Source organism: Canis aureus, chromosome 24 (assembly GCF_053574225.1).
Source record: "Canis aureus isolate CA01 chromosome 24, VMU_Caureus_v.1.0, whole genome shotgun sequence".
NCBI lineage: Eukaryota > Metazoa > Chordata > Mammalia > Carnivora > Canidae > Canis > Canis aureus.
This window is the reverse complement of record NC_135634.1, coordinates 29,612,108-29,629,608: the sequence shown is the minus strand read 5'-3', so window position 1 is coordinate 29,629,608 and position 17,501 is coordinate 29,612,108. Positions and strand designations below refer to the sequence as shown.

At 34.1% G+C, this 17,501-nt stretch overlaps 1 protein-coding gene and 2 long non-coding RNA genes across 19 annotated transcripts in view; 2 read left to right on the top strand and 1 right to left on the bottom strand.

Moving 5' to 3' along the window:
- The window catches only part of LOC144295968 (uncharacterized), a 39,482-nt gene extending 35,046 nt beyond the window's left edge, over positions 1 to 4,436 (bottom strand). The window contains exons 1-2 of the long non-coding RNA XR_013363118.1: positions 4,292 to 4,436; positions 3,116 to 3,228 (exon numbers count right to left, since the gene is read on the bottom strand). This is a non-coding gene — a long non-coding RNA (uncharacterized LOC144295968). The remainder of the gene's footprint in view (positions 1 to 3,115; positions 3,229 to 4,291) is intronic.
- HMBOX1 (homeobox containing 1) overlaps positions 1 to 17,501 on the top strand; it is a 191,070-nt gene that overhangs the window by 88,308 nt on the left and 85,261 nt on the right. For all 17 annotated transcript variants that reach the window (XM_077868685.1, XM_077868684.1, XM_077868683.1 and 14 more), the window contains one exon: positions 5,997 to 6,082. In XM_077868685.1, coding sequence (XP_077724811.1) covers positions 5,997 to 6,082 — 86 coding nt within the window. The remainder of the gene's footprint in view (positions 1 to 5,996; positions 6,083 to 17,501) is intronic.
- On the top strand, positions 6,965 to 7,487 carry LOC144295970 (uncharacterized). The gene is made up of 2 exons (XR_013363119.1): positions 6,965 to 7,114; positions 7,310 to 7,487. It is a non-coding gene; the product is annotated as an uncharacterized LOC144295970 (long non-coding RNA).

Below are 17,501 nucleotides of genomic sequence, written 5' to 3'. Positions count from 1 at the left end.
TTGTTACCAGCATTTGGTTTACTAAATGCCACTTATTGCATAGTTAGTATACTTTATCTTTACCCTGTTCTCAACTTCTTTCTTTGAACTGCTACTTTGGTTCTTTAATCATCTAAGGGTCTCACTTAACCTTCTGGCTCTCTGTGGTCCTCTGCCATTGTGTCCTCTCCCACACCTGCACTCCTCCTTTGTGCCCACCTCTTATTTTTCTCAAGTTTGCACATAACAACCTTAGGTCAGAGGAATAAGTTTACTGCATGACTGTTCTCACTTTTAATCACTGTAACCATGCTGTGTATGAGGTGGAGGAGAGAAATTGAGATTCATAAAATTTAAATAACTGGCCCAAGAAAATTTAAATATTAAGTGGCAGAGCTTGAATTCTAACCCGTGTCTTTATTGCCATGTCTCTGATATCTGTTGCCTCTGTAAATAAGTTTTTCATGTCTGCAGATTCGAGTAAGATTTCAAGAACGGTGGTTGATATAACACAAATCAAAGTTGTGAATGCCTTAATGGGCTGTTCCTCCTTCCCTCCACCTCCCACATGATATTTGCCACTTCAAATCAATTACTAACCAGATGAATTTTTATTTGGTAGAATGCTAGAGAAATTTTTTAGTGGATCTTTCTGAGTATACTGTGCCACATGGTGCTCTACTGCCCTCGCTAATCACTCAACAGTATGGTGATATTGTAGTAGATTAGATTTGATGGGCTATAAGTGGGGGAGAATGGGTAACTGAATGCCTTCCTGTCTCCTTTTATAGATAATCATATATAATTCACATCTTGCATGCTCACATTTCCCAACCCCCATAGCACTCAATCATATGTTAAATATTTTTCAAATCACGTAACCCACTGAGTTGATAGACTTAACACCTAAAAATTTCAAGGTGCACAAAAGACATTTTTTGTAGAAATTAAGTGTATGTATACCTGATCAACCTGTTAGGAAAGAATCAGAAAGAAACTGCTACTTTTCCCATTTTTTAATTGATTGAAGTGAAAAAAACAAAACAAAACAGATAGTTCTCAACAAATTATTGAATTGAATGTATAACATTTTAGGAAGGACTTTACAGCCAAGAGCTAGAAGACCCATTCCACATATTAATATTTTAAAATGCATCTATTGACATACATATTTATATATTGGTATATATATATACATCTGTTAATATTATAGTGTAGATTTGTTCCTTCATGTATACATTATAAAATAATAATTGAAATGAGGCTTATCAGGAATTCATAAACAATGCCATATATTAAGGTGTTATTCTTAACTACCCATTACTAAATTTTATGACTGTGTTTATATTTTGTATAAGATCCAAGACTTTATTCCAAGTGATTAACTATATGCCCAACAATAGGTGATTTAGGATATTGATTTTCTAAATTCAGTTACTATGTTGTGTATACAGATAGAGTAGCTTTCCTTTTAAAGTTATCTTAAAATTTTTTATATTATCTCCTTTATCTCCCTGAGTAGAAATGAAGGGAAACAGGTTTTTATTCAAAAGTTAAAGAATTTGTATGTAACTATATTTTCCCACCTGTGAAATAGTCTTGTCTTTGTAGGTATTGCTCAATCTCTGGAAGACTTTGAGATAGATGGCTCTTTAAGGAGTCCTAAAGAATGTTTAGCATACATACCAATTGAGAGAATATGGAAGATCTTAAAGCACACAACTTTTAAACATGTAGTCTTTAATCGTCTTTGTTCCAGAAATGGAAGGATTGCCATTTTGAGCTAGCATAAATAATTTTTTCCAATCTGACTTGGGAAGCTTAAACATATTTGAGATGAAGAACTTAGAGCTATTTTATAAATTATCTAGATCAGGTTTGCCATTTTACAACCTTTTATCTTCAACTATAAATTTGTTCATTCATTGAACAAATTAAACTCTATTATATGCAAACTCCATGATGAATAAGACACAGTCTTTGTGCTAAAAGACTTCACAGGCTAGTAGGAGCAATAAGACCAGATCAGGAACAACTATAATACAGAACAGCATGAAACATAGTAGCATGTGAGTAATATAATTGAAATGATAACGTTAGCTGTTGGAAGAAAGATCTTTTTTAGCTATGAGGATCAGGGAGAACTTCTCTGAATAGATGACAGTTAAATTGTGTCTTAAGAGTGATTCTACAAAGAGGCATTACTGATTAATTCATTTGGATATTAAGAAAGGTCTATAGGTAACAATGGAAAGTTTAGCAAGTTATAAAAATAATGGCAGTGGAGGGTGGAAAGGAGAGTTTTATCCTCGTGTGGAAAGCACCTCAGTAGATGAATTCTGGATGGCTGTGATTTGGAAAAGGTGGTAGGAAGAGATGACATGGATTTTAAGTGGTTTAATGCAAATAGAATGGTAGCTTATCTTGGAATTAAGCTATGGAATCCAAGAAAGATCAACTTGTGTTTCACTTCAATTTCATAAAACTTAAGGAGTACAGATCATGAGGATACGAGATTTTTATAAGAAGTGAATTGTGAGGAGTCCTGGGTGATTAAAATAAAAACTTGAAAAAAATTAGTTCTCAAAAAAAAAAAAAAAAAAAAAAAGAAGAAAAGGGATTAAAGAGGGTGAAAAATTTCAAATGAAGGGAGAAAGAAAGCAGTGGGAGGGTATAAGAAAATTAGATTTGGAAGGAAACAAAGGAGTTTTCACACTTAAGAAACCAGTCATTTCAGAGTTACTATGTGGACAGTAGGAGAGGCAAGTTGTTAAGGAAGACAGAATGAGGGGGAATATTTGAAAGTTTAAAGAACAAGTTAGCCCTGCAGAATGGAGGTCTCTGAAATATACAAGAGAATTGGACATAGTGAAGGTTGAATACTGTTACTATTTTGAAAATATAGGTTCCTCCCACTATTGAAAGCTTGAGTTACACCACTTCACTTTAGGAAAGACCCCATTAGTCCCTGTTTTCACTAACTGAAGAAAATGTGAAGGGTATTTTTTACTTCTACAAAAAATGCTGTTAGTACACTAATGCGGGTCTTTTATAAAAGCAGAGTGGAATAATGTGAACTTTCAGAAAGCATAGGATACCTGTAACTAGTGAAAATACTAAGTGACACATCACTCACTGTGTCTAAATTGACATCACTGAAATCTTTCCATGGTGCCTTGAAGTACCTCATGCAGATATTTACATCAGTCATAGTCAGATCGCTCATTTCTTCTTTACCTGGGAATCTTTCTGGGGTTTATAAAATAATAGTCATTGTTTATTGAATGGTTTTACAGTTTCAAAAGTTTTTACATTGAGGAATTTTTAATTTTATATATTATACACATATATACACATATACACACATTTAATACTACATTTCATTTAAAATTAATTTCAGTGTGTGGAGAAAAATTTTAAGACCCTTGTGATTGGGATATTAATGTTTTCATTTTACTATATGATGAAACCAGGGTCTAGCTGTATTAATGACTTGCCCTAGAGTTACCTTACTTTTTAAGTCTTACGTTTTTCTTCTATTTGAAAACGCTTCTCTCTATTGACTAAAGAGGTTTTGTTATTATTATTTTTTTAACTCATTGTGGGTACTTACAAACTTGCCAAGTATCTAAAAATATAGTCTGTGAGAGGGTAAGTGAATTGCTGCTGTTTTGCAGACTTTTTCAAGTTCCTTCTGTCTTGCTGCAGTCCTTGATAAATACCATACTGCAAGGCTGTGAGTAATTCACAAACTGGATATTTCCTATTGGAATAATTGAGTGTTATCTCCTCTTTATGATTTAGTGTCTACTCTAGGTGAATTTGACTTAAAATAAATTGATTTAAATTCCAATTTAAATCAGTAGCCAAGAAAATACTATTTAATCATTTTTCCCACAAAAGCACATTTTTTTATTTAACCTTAATAAATATTCTCTTAAACTCAATTTTTCACTTTCCTAGAAGGATATTCCATATATTGCAATGCAGGGCTTTATTTAAAATTTTCCAGATTAATCTTGAGGTTGTATCAGAAACCAAATGATTTGGTTATTTTAGTTACATAAGGCAAATGAAATTCATACTACTGAAGTTATCTCTTGCTCAACTGGTTTTTGGTGAATTTTTGAGAGCCTTTTGGCTTATGCTACCTGTATTTTACTGTGCAGTTTGTTTTATTTGACTTTAAAGTGTATGATTTGTGCCTCTTTCTTTCAAATATACAGTTTTTAAATAAAATAAGAATGCATATTTTTTAAAGAAATACTTCAAATATAAACAAGTGAAAGTTTTGGAAAGAATCTAGCCATACCTAGTTCAGAATCTAGATGAGTATGAGAAATTTTAAATATTGAATTAGGCAGATATGACTATTTTCTTTCTTTAGAAATCTTTTTGATTAGGTAGAATTTCCAACCAGTAGATCAGGAATATACTGTAGAACTTCAGATTGAATGTTGTCCCTACTATTGCTTCTCTGCACTTTTCCAGAATTCCTGAAAGGGAACATGGAATCCGCCAACAGAATGGTAGATTCTCTCCTCACCAAGGGGCTAAAATACCTGCTCTTAAGTTAAATCACAGCTAATTCTTTTTGGATGGGATCTTATCTTTCGTTGCTCCAAATAATCTTTAGGGAGACTTGAGCTCCCATAAGAAGTTTGTGGTTCATTTACAAAATGATTTGTAAAGATTTAATGACCCCATTGTCTCAGATCAAGGGTCAGCAAACTTTTCCTGGGGAAGACTGGATGGTAAGCATTTTACACTTTGTGGCCAAATTGAGGATATAATACACATACTTACATCTAAGAGAAAACAAAAAGATCATGCATTTTTATTGATAAAATTTAATATAGAATAATAATAGTTGAATATAGTTTTTAAAATATAGGCCAACCAATGAGAAGAATGGAATTTTTGTGGGGAGGATATGATACTTTGCTTAATTCATGTTCAATGTTAGTGCTTACTGTCATCAAGTAATGATTACAAGTGTTCATCTTTGAAAACCATTCTTAGTTAATAGATTGTATAAAAACAGATGGGAGACTGAATTTAGCCATATTTGCTGACTCTATATGAGATTATAAATTACCACTCTCCTGTGTTACTTTCGAACTTGATGAAAAATCAGTGCTTTACTTATCTAATCCTTTTGAACATAAAGCATTCAAAGAGAAATTGGTTTGTTTTAAGGGTTCAAGTATAAGTTTTACTTAAGTATTTGTTCTGGTGGAGAAATAGAAGTCTTGACTTTCATTGTTATTCTAGTGAATGTCTAGTCTTTTGAGAATTTGTTGTCTTAGTGGAGGAAAAAAATGAGTCTATAATATGTAATCTCAAGGATACAATATAATATATTCTATATATTATATATAATAGGAAATAAATAAGTGCCTTTTTTATATTAAAGTTCTATATTCACCTCATCCAACTTAAATTTTTTTTTTTGGTTTATATAGAAAAAAGGCAAATTAAATTTGTTAAAATGGCTAATACTTTAGCAGTTGTAAGAATGATGATTTCTGTTCCTTTAACAAAAGTTTTAAAATGACTAAACATTATTTATGCAGTTATGTAGTTAACATGTAAGACCACAATCTGCTCACAACTGATCTTTGTTGTTGTTGTTGCTTTTTATTTTTCTAGGATTTCTGTCTGTGTAAGGTATATTCATTCCTCAGTAATGAAACTTAGTATATACCATATGGCAGCCTTGTTCCTAATGTGAATTATACACAGCATGTGATTAACCATCCTCTGGTATGAGACTTATATCTACTGTGGCATTCACTAAAGCGTCTGTCTGATGGTGTGATGTTTTAGGACTTGAATATTTGGTGTTTCTTGGTTTGTTTTAATTTCATATTTTCACACAAGCTTGGTCTGTTTACCTTTATTTTTGTGTCTTTTCTTTCTATGTTCTCCTCACCTCTCTACTTCACCTTTCTTAGCAAAGATGAGGATTTCTACCTTCAACATACATTGTTGGTCTTGTCTTCTGTTTTTGTTAGGAGGGACAGCAGTGTGATAAAAGAGGAAATCAAAGCCTTTCTTGCCAATCGGAGGATTTCCCAAGCAGTTGTTGCACAGGTAACAGGTAAGAGCTGAAGAGCCCTTTATTCTGGAATCATGTCTAGTCTCTGCCTTTTGGTGCAGATGTTGGAATATTGCTTGCATTTCTGCATTGCAGTACAGACCTGTCAATTTAGGCATAATAATGTATGCCTGTGATTTAAAACCCATTGTCTCTGATATCATGGAACTTCTCCAGTATTTTTTTTTTACTTGTGCTAGTAAGTTTTAGAGCATTTTTGATAAGCACAAAATCCCCCATTTTATGGCTAAAAAAAGGGTTCTCTGGTTTTCTTATAATTGTGACAGAGCTCATGACACATGCACATCCAACTGCTATCTATAGTTCATATTTTTAAAAGGTTTACAGTCCTCCTAATTCCTGATTTTACCAATTAAAAAAAATGATTCATGAGACTAAAGGAAGTTTTTTTAACCACCTTTCTGTATGTGAAAGCTTTCCTCAAACCATTACGGAGAAGATAAGAGTTATCATTGTCTTCTCTTTGTTCTTTATATCCCATCCCATTACCCACCCCACTGCAGCCCCATCTCAAGTATGTGGTGTATATGTGTCATTCTCTATTCAGATTGCGTTTTTTATGGAATTCTTAAATTTAGGGGTAGCCTGTCTTCTTTGTTGGTATGTAGTCTTCCTTTCTTGGATATTAGTGGTTTATAAAGACCTTTAAAATCAACTATGCCTTAGTCATGAGAAACTCTTGTAACTACGTTTTGTAGTTGATACATTGTTTTATGTTGTACATTAGTAGATAATGAAAATTAATTTTTTCCTCCTTCCACCCTTTTAAAACTTGCCAGTAACAGCTATGTGACTTTGGGCTTTTTAGCCTCTATGCCTCAGTTTCTTACCTTTATGATGAAATAGTTGGATCTGATCACATAATACCTTCCCATTTTAAGGTATCATTTCTGTTCTCTAGACATCAATATATATTGAAGCTAATTTACCTAAAAGGTTGTTACTAACCATCAGTATTGTTAAAAATGAAACTTGAGATTTCAGAAGTCTTAAATTTCATCCCAAAAATCTAAGGTCAGCCAGTCTTAATTTGTGTATAATATGTAATACTAGTAATATATTTTTATAAATGATGCCTTTGTTCATGGTAAAAGATTTTAAATAAAGGCATATCTTTCCATATAGAAATCTTAGAGGGATGATGTATGAATTTAATTTTTGTAATTTTCAGTATATTATTTAAAATAAACTTGTACCTTTATCTTCCAGGATTAAGGAATATGCTAAGGGCAAGTTAAGTGGGCTTTACCAAAACCCAGTGATGTGCACAATGAAAAGATTGAGTGTTGTCTTTTAGGCTTTTACTTCGCCTCCAAGATCAGAAGCCATAGTATCTTCTAGTCTGCCAGCCAACAAAAAAGAATAAAATTATAGTGTTATAAAACAGCATTATAGAGTTCATGTTTTCTTTCAGGTCGAAATATTTCTGAGGATCTTGAGTACCCTGAATCTTGGATCATCTTGGACTTTTAAAATAGTAGCTTTTGAAACCTATCTGAAATTGATGCAAATTATAATAAAATACCTTTAAATAGAATTTCTTAGGAATATCTAAAAGGACTACCTATAGTATAATGGATTAAACATAGTAGCATTGTGTTTTTGGAAAGGGAAATTGAAAGATGCTTTAGCATCTTGCTACTCAAAGTGTAGTCCATGAAACAGCATTATTTGGAGCTTGTTAGAAATGTAAAAATACAGAGTACTACCCTACATGTACTGAGCCAGAATTTGAATTTTAATCAGATCCCCAGGTAATTTGGGTTGGAGAAGTGCTATTCTAGGAGATTGGTAAGCTTTCCTGACATTTTCAATGGATTGGTATAGTTTTAACATTGTCGTACTCCATAAAAGTCATCATGATGCTATCTCCTGTTTTTGAAAATATTTTTACATATTTATTATCTGTTTATGACACGGACCTTTCTTTTACTGCTATAATCATAGGATTTGGTACTGTTAAAAACTTCTTCCCCATATCACCCTCGGTCCAACTTATCCTTCCTCCTCTTCATTCCTACTCGAAAAGCTTGGGTGCATTTTCCCTTCATCAGATATCTTTGATGGTTCTTCATTGTCTGAAAAATGAAACTCTTTATAGTCTGATTCCAGCCTCCTTTTTATTGTCATCTTTATCTTCTATTCAGGATTCTCTAGCTAAATTAGGTACTTGTGTTTTCAGAATTCTCCCCACTTGGATGCTTACAGATCATTTGTGCCTAGGATGCCTTTCCCCTTCTTACCTCAGCCTTATAAGGTCCTGTTTATCAAGATTACTTGTTGTTATCCTCATTTTGACTTGTTTGATCACTTTAGCTCTTGTAGACCTCTTTTTTTCCCCCCCTTGAAATTGATTACCTAAGTTCACCACCCTTAGGTACTAAGCCTCATTTCAATTATGCATTTTGGAGTAATGTTCTTTAAAAACAGCAGTCCTTAACTCTGGGAAACAAACTAGGGGTGGTAGAAGGGGAGGAGGGCGGGGGGTGGGAGTGAATGGGTGACGGGCACTGGGTGTTATTCTGTATGTTAGTAAATTGAACACCAATAAAAAATAAATTAAAAAAAAAATAAAAAAAAAATAAAAACAGCAGTCTTTCTTGTACATCCCATCTTGTGCAATAGTCTAGCATTGTACATGCTCTCTGAAGATTTCATGTTTACCTAGCTGCCTAGTGCTGTCTTCTAGAGTAAAGGGAGTTTTAGTGAAGCTAACACAAGCTATACATATGGAGATTTGCCCAATATGACTTTGTCCAGTGACATTCCCTCTCTGGAAATAGTTATTTATTTGCTTAACAAATGCTGCATGAGTTTCTGCCCTTAAGAAATAACATTTTTCTTTTATCTGCTTTAATTCAATTATTTACATAAGGCAGGGACGTGAGGATGATTTATAACCATGTTGCTTCATTGTCCCATTGATCAATTTAATGAATTCATGTATTTCCCGTGGATTATTGTGTTACATTTTCACCCAGCTTGTCCAGCCATCAGGCTAGACTCAGGGACAGGGCTTTTCATTTTAGAAAAGAGATCCAACTATATAATAGTGAGTTGGTGAGAACTGGTATAAAGCCTGGCCCTCATAATTGGCATACCTGGGATAGTTAGCCTATTTAAGGAAGGCTTCTACTCATCTAGGACTCACTCACTATGGTTATCTGATCTCCATATATAGGCACTTTTTTGCCTTTAAACAAATTAGCCAAGTGTATCTTAGAAGAATACCTCCTACCTGATGAAATCTATCCCAAAATAAAGTTTAAGATGTGGCACTCCAGAATCTCTGTCCTATTATGGAGTCTTTTAAAAGCTAACTTCAGCTCTAATATGTGAATTAATGAAATAAATCAACCTTGAGATAAAAATGAGAACAGGCATAACAAAAGGAAATGCTAAATAAAAAAAAAAGTGTAGTGAGGTGCAAAATTATAACACATGTGCTTGTTCCAGAAACAAATACAGAGGCTTCTTTTTATAGATTTGGAGGATTTCTATAATAAGATAAACAAGAAGTTCATGGGTGTGGTCTGTATAAATAATATCCTACTGATAGGAAAAATGACAGAATAAACAGGATATAATAACAGTGCCTGCTGAATTTCCCAGCATGTTATTTGTAGCTTCTTTCACAGAGTCACAGCTGCTCCCACCAAGGGTGGATTTTTACCTCTGTTAGAGGTCGGGCAGGATTCTAAATTCTGACTGACAGTGGTGGGATGGGGAGTATAGCCCTTGCTTTAGAAATAACCCACACATGGGACATCTGGGTGGCTCAGCAGTTGAGCATCTGCCTTTGGCTCAGGGCATGATCCCAGAGTTCCGGGATCAAGTCCCACATCCGGCTCTTTGCATGGAGCCTGCTTCTCCCTCCGCCTGTATCTCTGCATCTCTGTCATGAATGAATAAATAAAATCTTAAAAAAAAAAAAGAAAGACCCACACATGGGTTTTATATTCACTTTCAAAGAAATGTAAAAAAAAAAAAAAAAAAAAAAGTAAAACATTTTCTTTGGCTTTTAGAATTACTAAAACATGATTTTCTTTTTAAATGACCTCTGGGAAAAATCAAGCAGGCAAAATAAATGAGTAAGTGGGCAGAGCTTGAGTGAGTGTTTATCAGCCAAAGAAACACACTAATTGGATTTATATCCTCTTAAAATGGAAGAAGAAAAAATTTTATATCTCTGAACTTTAAGAAATCTAACACAATTTTGTTTTCTTGAATGATAGTAGTATAATGAAAAAGCAGCCATGAAACTTTAGAATACCAAAGTTCTAGTCCTTCTGTCTGTAGCCTTGGGGTCCTGGAGAGAATCATGTAGCTTTTCTGAGCTTCATTTTCCTTATTTATAAGATGAGGGGCTTTGACCAAATATTTCCAAGAATCTTCTTGAGTTACCAAATTCTATTCATTTTGTTTGTTTGTTTGTTTTTTTAAAGATGCATTTATTTGTTTGAGGGCAGCCCAGGTGGCTCAGCAATTTAGCACCACCTTCAGCCCACGGTATGATCCTGGAGACCGGGGATCGAGTCCCACGTCAGGCTCCCTGCATGGAGCCTGCTTCTCCCTCTGCCTATGTCTGTTCCTCTCTCTCTCTCTCTCTCTCTCTCTCTCATGAATAAATAAATGAAAATCTTAAAAAAAAAAAAAAAAAGATGCATTTATTTGTTTGAAAGAGAGAGCACATGAACAGGGAGAGAATATCCAAGCAGATTCCCATAGAATGCGGAACCCAGGGCAGTACTGAATCTCATGACCCATGAGATCAGGACCTGAGCCAAAATCGAGAGTGGGAGGCTCAACCAACTGAGCCACCCAGGCGCCCCAAATTCTATTCTTTTTTTAAACAAAGTTCATTTAACCAATGTGCATCTTACTGTTTCGTTCCCAAAATGTAAGAGTAAGTGTAAAGAGAAGTTCTGAACCAGTTTTAGAAATGTTACAACTGTACTTAGATCACTTCCCTTTTTTAAATTTATCTTTAAAATGAAGTTTGAAAACGCTGCATATTCAATTTAATTATAATAATTTCCCTACAAAATAAGGTATGTATTGATCCTCTTCCTAAGCAGAGAACTTCAGGCCAGATTTTAAAAACCAACTAAAGTGTCAGTATACCTTTTTTAAAAATAGGCTTCATTTTTTTTAGGCAGTTTTAAGTTCACAGCAAAAGTGAGTGGAAAGTATAGAGTTCCTGTTTACTCCCTACCTTCTACACATGCACAGCCTCCCTACCAGCAGCATCTGGCACCAGAGTGCTACATTTGTTATCATGTGTAAACCTACATTGACATCATTATTGTCACCAAAAAGTGCATGGTTTACATTACGTGTAAATAATTTTGTACATTCTGTGGGGTTTTAAAAAATGTATAATAACAAGCATCCACCATTATAGTATCATAATATGACGCTACAGTTTCACTTTCTAAAAATCCTCTGTGTTCCGCCTATTCATATTTTCCTTCCCCCTGCTAACCCTTGGCAACCACTGCCTTTTTACTGTCTCCATAGTTTTGCCTTTTCAAGAATGTTATCCTAGAATATATAGTTTTTTACATTGGCATCTTCCTCTTAGTAATATGGTTTTAAGATTCTTTTTTTTTTTTTTTTTTAGTAATATGGTTTTAAGATTCTTAAATGTCTTTTCATGACTTGATAGCTCATTTCTTTTTGTTGCCAAATAATATTCTGTTATATGGACATAACATAGTCTATTCTCTCATTCACTGCTGAAGGACATCTTGGTTGCCTCCCAAATATTGGCAGTTACGAATAAAGTTACGATAATTTTGGTAGCACATATATCACAGACTGTAGAATTGTCATGTTGTCATACAACCAAATATAATTAGTTATTAGGCTCACTTAACAAGATTTTATCAATTCTTACATAATGAATTTTGCTAGTTTTAGGCAGATCTCCAATTTGAAAGCAATTAATCTGTCTACAAAAGGTAAATTTCTATGTTTGAGATTTAACTTCTGTCTCCAGGTTGAAAAAATTTGGAGTTTTTGTTTGTTAGGAGAAAACTTCTTTTCAGATCTTTGAATGGACTTCAGTTATCAATAATACAAATATTTTTGCAGAGTGCGTTTAGGATTTTCTCTTGTTTTGCTGCCTCTAGAGAATAAGAATAGGTGTTTCCTATAGTTCAAAAATTCTTGCTTTTTTATCTTATTTTCTTCTATCTCCTGCAGTTTGCCAGCAAACTATTTTCTTGTAAACACAGCACATAAGGTTATTTTTTTTCTTTTCCCAGAGAAAAATATCCAGCCTCTATGTCTGAATACCCGTACCTTTTCTCACTTTGGTGATAGCTAAGTGAAAAATTGGAGTGAAAATAATTTCAGAGGATACTTCCGTTGTTAGAAAATCAGTTTGCTATAATTTTTGAAACTCATTGTCCTTCCAGGGTTTTCATCATCACAAATACAGTGTATAGGATTTTTAGTGTCAAAGTTATGAAGATTGGTTTGGAAATAAGAACAAGACTTTTCCTCCACCTGTATTTAAAGTTGAAACTATATTTAAAAAATTTTTATTCCACCATAAGCTTTGATAAAAGTGACTTTACAAAGGTTACACGCAAATGTGGTTTTTTCCCATTAGTAATTTTCATTTTTGCTTCTCCCTAATTCTTGTTTCTTAAGATTATGAAGAAAAGTCTTTTTTTTTTTTGTTTTTTTTTTTTTTAAGATTTTACTCATTCATCCATTAGACACACAGAGAGAGGTAGAGACACAAGGCAGAGGGAGAAGCAGACTCCATGCAGGGAGCCCGACAGGGGACTCGATCCCAGGACCCCGGATCGTGCCCTCAACTGAAGGCAGACGCTCAACCACTGAGCCCCAGGTGCCCCAAGAAAAGTCTTTACTTGAGGTATAATAGTCCTTCAGCAGTTTTAGGAACTATTTCTAACTTAATATAAGTTAATTTTCCTTATATTAAAAAAAAAAGCCACAGGGATGAATGACAGAAAGAATACCCTAGTAAATAAGTCAGAAGGTTTCTGTGTCTGATAAAATAGCAAACTCTAAAGTTCAGCTATAGTCCATGTGAGTCATCAGGCAATATTAATAAGTAACTTCCTGCAGAAGAAAGCTAAGAAGGGATAAATACCACTTTTTGTAAACTATAGATATGGTCTCATTAAGGAATTACCTGTTAACTCTTGAAGTTTACTCAGTGTTAGATCTTAATCGAAGGATTTGACCTCAGTTTCTACAAATAATTTGTTCTGTCACAAAGACATACTAGATTTAGTAGTGTGTACTTACTAGCTTTAGTCAAATAAGGAACTGGAGCTTGAACTAACCAAAGTAACCAAATTTGAGGATGGTGATATCTGAGAGGTGTGTAAAATTGTGAAACAATCATTCAGATTCTTATGACCTATTTAAGAAAACTTTTAATCTCACCATGTGTCAACTTCAGCTAAATTTGACTATATCATTTGATCCTATAAAATAAACCAGGGGAAATGTGATTTTTTTCTGAATTTTATTTACTTTTATTTAAGATAAAATTTGTCTAAGAGTAGAGTTCTCTTAATTGTGCCAGATTTATACAGTGGTATAACCAAAGTCAAAAGGTAGAACATTTTCAGTATTTCATCAAGTTTTCCTTCCTGCCTCACCTCACTGCAAGTCCCTACTGACCACAGATCTGCGTTGTCAGTATATTTTTGCATTTTCTAGAAAGTTATGTAACTGGAATCATACAATACATACCTTTTTTGTATGTCTCATTTCTTTTTGTTTTTTTGGTTTGTTTTTAAAGATTTTATGTATTTATTCATGAGAGACAGAGTGAGGCAGAGACACAGACAGAGGGAGAAGCAGGCTAGGCTCTCTTTGGGGAGCCCGATTTAGGACTGGATCCCAGGACCCCGGGATCACTCCCTGAGCTGAAGATGGGTGCTTAACCACTGAGGACCCAGGAGTCCCTCACTTCTTTCACTTATGATACTTTTGAGATTCATTAGTGTTGTTACATGTATCTGTAGGTCATAAGTTTTAAATGCTGAATACTAGTTAATTGAATGGATATAACAAAATTCATTTATCCATTAATCAGCTGATGGCCATTTGAGCAGTTTTCAGATTTTGGCTATTATGAATTAAGCTGCTGTGACCATTTGTCTACAAATGTTACATGGACATATGTTTTCTCATATGTAGGAGTGGGATTGTGCAATTATTGGTAAGTATGTATTTAACTCTAAGAAACTGTCAAACTGTTTTCCAAAATGGCTATATACTATTTTGTACTTCCACTAGCAGTATGTGAGATTTCCAGTTACTTTGTATTCTCTTCAGCACTCGGTATTTGGTATTTGTATTTCTAGTGCATAGGTAATAGCATCTCACTCTAGTTTTATTTTGCATTTTTCTAATGATTAATTATGTGGAGGATCTTTTCAGATGCTCATTTGCTATTCATGTATCTTCTTAGGTGAAATGTCTGTCAAATCTTTTATCCATTGTTTTTTAATCAGGTTGTTTCCCTTACTATTGATTACAAGAGTTCTATGTATATTCTGGGTACAAGTCCTTGACTGTATGGATTTAATAGTTATCCTAGTCTGAAGTTTGCATTCATTTTCTTTCAAAGAGCAAATGTTTCTAATTTTGATAAAGTTATGTTTCTTTTTTTTTTTCTTTTATGGTTCATGCTTTTTGTGTCCTAAGAAAATATGCCTAAATTAAGTCTCAAAGAATTTCTTATGTTTTCTTCTGGAAGCCTTAGTATGGGCTTGTACATTTAGGTCAGTGAACCATTTCAAGGTAATTTTTTGTGTACGCAAAAGATAAAGGTTAAGATCTACCTACTTTTTTTTTTTTCCTATGGATATCCAATTGTTGGAGCACCATTTGTTGAAAACAGTCAGCAGTGGTCAAGAGACCAGTCTTGCCCTATTCAATTACATTGGCACCTTTGTCAAAAATTAACTGAATATATATGTGTGGGTCTTTTTCTGGACTGTCTATTCTATTATGTTCTGTTGGTCTCTATCCATATAATACAAAACTGCAAATTTTTGTAGTCTTGAAGTTTCTTTCTCAACATCACTATTATTCTAGGTCTTTTGCATGTATTTCCATATACATTTTTAAATTGCCTTGTCAGTTTCTATGAAAAAAATATTTGTAGTGAGGTTGGGATTGGGATTGTTTTGAATATATGGGTTAGTCTAGTATTAGGAATTGACATCTTAATGATACTGAGTATTTTCATCCAAGAACATGGTATACCTCCATTTGTTACGGTCTTCTGTATTTCTCTCTCAACCATGTTAGTTTTCTGTGTCTTGCACAGAGACAAGTCTTGCACATAAGTCTTGCACAATAAGTCTTGCACATATTTTCTTAAATTATCTCTGAATATTTTATATTTTTAATATTGTCATATTGGTACTATCTTTAGTGTCAATATTTAGTTTCTTGTATCATAGAATAATTGTTTTGGGTATATTGATATTCTATTTTGCTAAATCCATTAATTCTAGTAGCTTTTAAGAAAATTCTTAGGATTTTCTTTTTTTTTTTCCTTAAAGATTTTATTTACTTATTTACTTACTTATGAGAGACACAGAGAGAGGCAGAGACATAGGCAGAGGAGAGGGAGAAGGAGGCTTTCTGCTGGGAGCCCAATGCAGGACTTGATCCCAGGACCCTAGGATCATGCCCTGAGCTGAAGGGAGGTACTCAACCACTGAGCCACCCAGGTGTCCCTTCTTAGCATTTTCTATGTGGGGAGTCATGTTATCTATGAATAGAGATAATTCTACTTCTTCCTTTCAATTTCTTTCTTTTTCTTGCCTTAATCTGCTGATAAGGACCACCAGTGTTGAATATAGTAATGAGGACAGACATCTTTACCTTTTCTCCAAACCTAGGGAGTAGGCATTCACTTTTTCACCATTAAGTGTGATCTTAGCTGTAGGTTTTTCATAGCTATCCTTTATCAAGATGCCCTTCAAGGGGGCAGCCCAGGTAGCTAGCGGTTTAGCGCCGCCTTCAGTCCAGGCCGTGATCCTGGAGACCTGGGATCGAGTCCCACATCAGGCTCCTTGTGGGGAGCCTGTTTCTCCCTCTGCCTGTGTCTCTGCCTCTCTCTCTCTCTGTGTCTCTCATGAGTAAATAAATAAAATCTTAAAAAAAAAAAATTTAAAAAAAAGATGCCCTTCAAGGGAAGTTTCTTTCTGGTTTCTGAGAATTTTTATCATGAAGGGATGCTGTACATTATCAAATGTTTTTTCTGCATCTATTGAGTTTACCACCTGATTTTTCTTTTTTAGTCTTGTTAATATGGTAAATTACATTGGTTGATTTTCAACTATTAAAGAGAAGTTTCTTCTCTTTCTGGTTTCTGAGAATTTTTATCATGAATGGATGTTGTACTTTATCAAATGTTTTTTCTGCATCTATTGAGATTACCACCTGATTTTTCTTTTTTTTAGTCTTGTTAATATGATAAATTACATTGATTGATTTTCAACTGTTAAACCAACCTTGCATTCAGGAAAGAGTTCCATTGACTCATGATGTTTTGTCCTTTGTATATGTTTCAATTCAATTTGCTGATATTCTAGTATTGTAGAATTTAGTACCTATGTTCATTAGAGTTATTGTTCAGGGTTTGTTTTGCTTTTTCCATTTCCTATAATGTCCTTGTCTAGTTTTGTTACTATGATAATGTGGGCTCATAAGATGAGTTGGGAAGTGTTTCTTTTCCTTGCGTTTTTAGAATTGATACAGAATTGGTGTTATTTCTTCCTTAAATATCTTTGAAACTGCCTTTTTTTTTAAGTGATTAAATAGTGACTTAATAGTTAAGCTGTTACTTAACTAAAGGATCTTACCTTTTAGTGCTTGTACCTTGTACTGGAGGCTTCAGATAGAATATAGACTAGTGGAGATTATCAGGTCCTTAATACCTCAAAGGTTGCCAGCACTTTTTCTACATGATTTTATCCTTGGCAGAAATACTTTTCCCCTACCCAGTTGCCTAAAATAGCAAGATGACAAACCACAAACCAAATTGAATTTGCTTTTTTTTTTTTTTAAAAAAGATTTTATTTATTCATTCAGGAGAGACACAGTGAGAGAGAGAGAGGCAGAGACATGGGCGAGGGAGAAGTAGTTTCCATGCAAGGAGCTGGTCGTGGGACCTGATCCTGGGACCCTAGGACCATGCCCCGAGCCGAAGGCAGGTGCCAAACTGCCAAGCCAACCCAGGGATCCCGTGAATTTGCTTTAGATAGAACAATAACCCTTCCCCTATGCTTGAGTAGAACATAGTTTTCACTCACTTAAGCTATGAGATTTTACTTCTTGTAGTAGCTTTAAAAATATTGAGTGACCTATCTCTAAATCTATTCCCCAGCAG